Genomic DNA, 4,526 nt, shown 5'->3' with positions numbered 1-4,526 from the left:
GAATTCTACAAGGCTATGTTTTAGAGAAGATCGTACACAATGCATGTGTTGCATTGGAAATGAGGTATGCACCTAGTCAAGGGCAACCAATAGATCAAAGAATCATAGAAAACTCTGTTATCTATTAGGAATGTTCAAGTGTGGGGAATCCTATTGTTAATTCAGAGCAAAGTTTTACAACCTCTTTAAAGTCATCAAAATATCCACTTATCACTTTTGTAACAAACACAAAAGCGTGGCAACGATTAGACACATATGTTTGGCGCAATGATTAAGTTAAGCCCTTGTGCGAGTAGATAACACTTTTAATGCTCCCCTTGAATAATCAACCCTTACCACCATCTATACTAAACTAAACTAAGTACATCAAGTTTCATCAAGTGTGGGTGTATACAAGGGAATGATTTGTTCGAAGGAAAACTCACTTCATGCCTCGTGCACATGTCAAATGATTGTGGGGTTTCAGGGAAATATGTAAGTAACGACTTAGGATCGGCGCTAGGCTTGCTAGCTATGGTGAGGACTCAAAAAGACTTGAGGGATATGACCCAAGGTAGCAACTGTTAGACTGCGAACAATGAAATGCATTTTGAACGTTTCAAGCCATCATTCTCTCCGAGGGAGGTAAGCGACGTGTCAACATGGGGCTAAGTGACTTAGGTAGTGGTATGCTATGTGCGAAGATGTGAGTCCAACAGCTGAGCCGCACCATTGGCCATGACAGGTTGAGCAAGAGAGGCCGGGCAAGGACCAATGCTCGAGCCTTAAGTGGAGATGGATGCATGATGCATCATGGAGGGCCTCTCAGATAGAACACCAGGATAGTAGACTTTCTAGAGCTTTCTTTGCAAGGCACGCGTTTTGTTTTTCTGGGGTGAGTTTGTGGGGTTGTCGGTTATGTCGGCGTAAACAAAAGCTAACATATAAAAGGCCCTACGCAGAATTTTCACATCCATACACGCAATCAAGTTTACCTCCATTGCGAGTGTGAGAGACCCACTTTCGCGCTTCTCTTCTGCGTCTGCCCGTTAGGGTTTCCCTCTCCCTCCTCTCCTGGGATCTTCTGCTGCGTTTATCAGGTTGTGCTCTGCTCGCATCTATTTGTCTTTTACCTCCTACCTCTGCATGCATCTGCTCGTTAGTGTTTCTGCTAGGTGCCCTTTTTAGGTTTTCTGCCATTCCCCATATAGAATCGTTAGTACTGCGTCTTTCCCACATTTTTAACCCACTAAAGCCCCCATTTCAGGGTGTGACTCTCTCTTCTCTTCTCCCATTAGATCTTTAGACTAACACGTCTCGAGGTTTCCTCTCTCTCTCTGCAGTCAATTTTCTAGACCTGCGTTCTAAGGTTTTTCACTTCCCAGCCCTGATCTGGGCTCGCCAGCAGACGCTTTCCTTGTTCCGCATCGTCTACAGAGAAGCAGGATGGCAATTCCTCTTGGGAAGCCTGTTGAAGGTACGTAACTTGGAATCTCTTGTATAACTTGCTTTTACATGTCAATGTTTTAAGCCATATCGATGTTGATAGCCATTTCTGGGATGTGCAGAGATTACATATGGGCTGGAGGGCATTAAGATTGATAGCCATGCGAGGGCCCCTCAGAAAGCTGGAAAATTAGAGGTAGGTTGTACTTTGTAATCGGCTAACGCTGCCTGAATGCTCATTATAGATCACGCTGATGTGGTTTTGTCTTTGTTGCAGAATGGCCCAGCTTTATCCCCCCCAGATGTTGCAAGTGTACAGGCCCATCTCGTAGGGCATGAACATACTGGTGGTGAGATGACAGTTCGAACATGCTGCTCTGAGGCGTCTGCCATTGAACAAGGAAATCTTGGTCATCCCCGTGGTATTGTGCATTCGGGTGCTGAGAATCCGATGATGGACCAAGGACATCCAGGTGTTGAACATATAGCTCTTGCTCCTGAGCAGTTTGCCCAATATCCATACGTTGGAATGCCTCAAGTTCCTTTGCAGGGCTCAATTCATACAGGTACATCACGTGTATGTGCTTAGCTTTTCTTCCTTTACATAACTTTGTGCTTTGGTAAGTTACCTGAGGTTTGTTTTGTGTGTAGGCTACCCTGCTCCGATTGTGAATTTCTCGGGCTATTACCCATATTCGATGGATGGTGGTGCTTACAATAGTCCTGTAAGTACTCCGATTTGCACGATTTACTGTTTAGTATGGTAGATCTGGATCCGTTTCTCATTTTTAAGTGTGCTCTTTGCAGTTTGTAGATTATACTCCTGTATATAGTCAAAATTATTACTATTCTGCGCCCGGTGCGGCTCAATACAGCATAGGGTACTCGGTTCCATATGGCTACCCTCAGTATCAACTTGCTCCCGTGGAGCAATACAATGCCACTGCTATGAACCCCCCGTTGAATGAGGATGGTGCGATGGTACCAGATGTACAATTTCAGGATCCTGCTGCTTTTGCAGCATATGGGTACCAACCCATGAATCCCAATGTTGGACATGGGCAATGGGTCCCTGTGGCCATGGTTGCTCCTCCTACTACCGGGGACGTTGTACCGAATTTCAACCTTGTCTCTTTCCCGGATCCCTGTGCACCAGGTCTTTTAAATGCACAGCCAGCTGCTTGGATACCTCAGCCTGAAGGACTGAAGGGTCTGAATGATGGTGAGGAATTTAAGTTGGGCCTGCAGCAACCGAATGATGCCGGGTTGCAGAATGATCGCACATCAGATGTACAGAAGAATGACACTAGAGTCCCCACCATTGACAATAAAAAACATATGAAGAAGCAACCCAACGTCTTCTATGGTCCTCCCATGCCAATCAAAGGATCATGGGTCCGTTCTGGACATTTTAACTACATGAATGCTGCGCACCCTTTGAAGGCTTTTAATTCGAAGATTAAGAGCTCTGGAATGTGTGTATCAAGTGCGGAGCCTCATGTCAGGGCAGAGGTGAATTTGGAAAATTTCTCACTTGACTTTGAGGATGCAAAGCATTTTGTCATCAAATCGTTTAGTGAAGAGAATGTTGCTAGAAGCATTCAACATGGCGTATGGGCAAGCACTCCAAATGGAAACAAGAAGCTAGATGAAGCTTTTCAAGACTCGCAAGTGCGAGCAGCTGGAAAGGCAAAGGGATGTCCTATTTTTCTTTATTTCTCTGTAAGTATTAGTGTTATTGTTGTGCCCTTATGCAGTATGTGACAATTTTAGCTCTTCGATACTGAATTTCTTTTACGTCTTAACAGGTGAATGGAAGTGGGAGATTTTGTGGTGTTGCAGAGATGGTTGGAGCTGTCGACTACAACAACACGATGGACTTCTGGGAGAGAAACAGATGGTGTGGCTCCTTCCCTGTCAGGTGGCATTTTATTAAAGATGTTCCTCATTCTCAGCTCAGGAGGATTATACTACCGAATAATGAGAACAAGCCAGTCACAAGCAGTCGTGACACTCAAGAGGTTAGTCTTAGCTTAGTCTTTGGTTTGGCAAAGTCCTGAATGAGTGATGGTTTGTGTTGAGTTGTACGAGGTTGTGACAGGCTTAATTGGATGTTGCCTTAATGCTTCTTATTTTTCTGTCTAGGTGAATTTTGAGCAGGGGCTCCAGATGCTAAGCATCATAAAAAATTACTCAACCAAAGCGTCGATTCTGGACAACTTCCCTAGTCCCCATGCAGTAGCTCTGGTGGATGCTAGTATGGAGCAGCCGCCTCCCATGGAAAGTAGGGATGGTGCAAACAGTATGGTAGACAAGAAAGAAGTCCAGCCGGACTCTAATGGAACTGTCTTGGAGAAGAGCAATGCACTGAGGGCATCTAACTGCGAAGCCAAGGCCCGGGACACTCAATTGCAGGGAAAGCCCAAGTCGGATGCGACACCAAGTCAAGGTGTTACGGTGGAAAGTGGAGGAAGGAATGCTGACAAGGAGAATGTAATGGTTTCAAATGTCAGCACTGCGGTTGCTGCCTGAGCTGACCACCACCTCAATCACCGCTTGGTTGGTGTTGTCAGTTCGTGTCTGGCCAGATGGTGCGCTTACAAGTGTACAGCTGTGTATCGTCTGAGCCACTGACGCGACGGTCCATTGCCCACAAGGAAATAAAATCTGATTTTCTTATTCTCCTTCCTGGTTTTGCTTTGGCTCTCTATTTTGTCTAGAGCCCATTTCTCTCGTCTTGGATGGCAGCTTCTTTGCAGAAGCAGCTTGTATTTTATTTCTCATTATTAATCAAAGAAAATTTTCTTGGGGCTTTTGGGTCTGTCCTCTGCTCGGCATTGTGCGTGTGTGCGCTTTTTTGGGGGGGGGGGGGGGGGGGGGGGCGGGGCTCAAAACCACTGATAATTATATAGGGTGTATTGTGCATCCAGCTCAGCTCTGTTGGGTGAGGATCTATAGAATGGGGCCAATTTTACTTTATTAGTCTTTAGGGAAAGAGAGGAGAGATGCTTTTTAAAGTGGAATGCAAAGGTAAAGCAATTTTCTCTGGAAAACTCTAATGCTGGTAAACAGTGGGTCAGTACCAATCAACTCTCTCTCTC

General features: G+C 45.4%; 1 protein-coding gene across 1 annotated transcript; it reads left to right on the top strand.

Annotated features, from left to right (window-relative positions):
• The first annotated feature begins 952 nt into the window (after positions 1 to 952).
• LOC147461369 (uncharacterized) lies at positions 953 to 4,238 on the top strand. Its single transcript, XM_086508939.1, has 8 exons — positions 953 to 1,079; positions 1,323 to 1,456; positions 1,548 to 1,621; positions 1,703 to 1,991; positions 2,077 to 2,150; positions 2,233 to 3,147; positions 3,234 to 3,446; positions 3,571 to 4,238. The coding sequence occupies exons 2-8, from the start codon at positions 1,426 to 1,428 to the stop codon at positions 3,955 to 3,957; spliced, it is 1,983 nt and encodes a 660-aa protein (XP_086365065.1). The 5' UTR covers positions 953 to 1,079; positions 1,323 to 1,425; the 3' UTR covers positions 3,958 to 4,238.
• The last annotated feature ends 288 nt before the right edge of the window (positions 4,239 to 4,526 follow it).

The sequence above is a fragment of the Adiantum capillus-veneris genome, chromosome 3 (assembly GCF_014529385.1).
Source record: "Adiantum capillus-veneris isolate H3 chromosome 3, ASM1452938v2, whole genome shotgun sequence".
Lineage (NCBI taxonomy): Eukaryota > Viridiplantae > Streptophyta > Polypodiopsida > Polypodiales > Pteridaceae > Adiantum > Adiantum capillus-veneris.
This window is presented reverse-complemented; position numbering and strand designations above follow the sequence as displayed.

Bases quoted from the DNA above. Each gene is read 5' to 3' on its own strand.
- LOC147461369 (XM_086508939.1), top strand. From the start codon at position 1,426: ATGGCAATTCCTCTTGGGAAGCCTGTTGAAG. The intron at 1,457-1,547 runs GTACGTAACTTG...TGGGATGTGCAG, and splicing joins TCTTGGGAAGCCTGTTGAAG to AGATTACATATGGGCTGGAG. The intron at 3,148-3,233 runs GTAAGTATTAGT...ACGTCTTAACAG, and splicing joins CTATTTTTCTTTATTTCTCT to GTGAATGGAAGTGGGAGATT.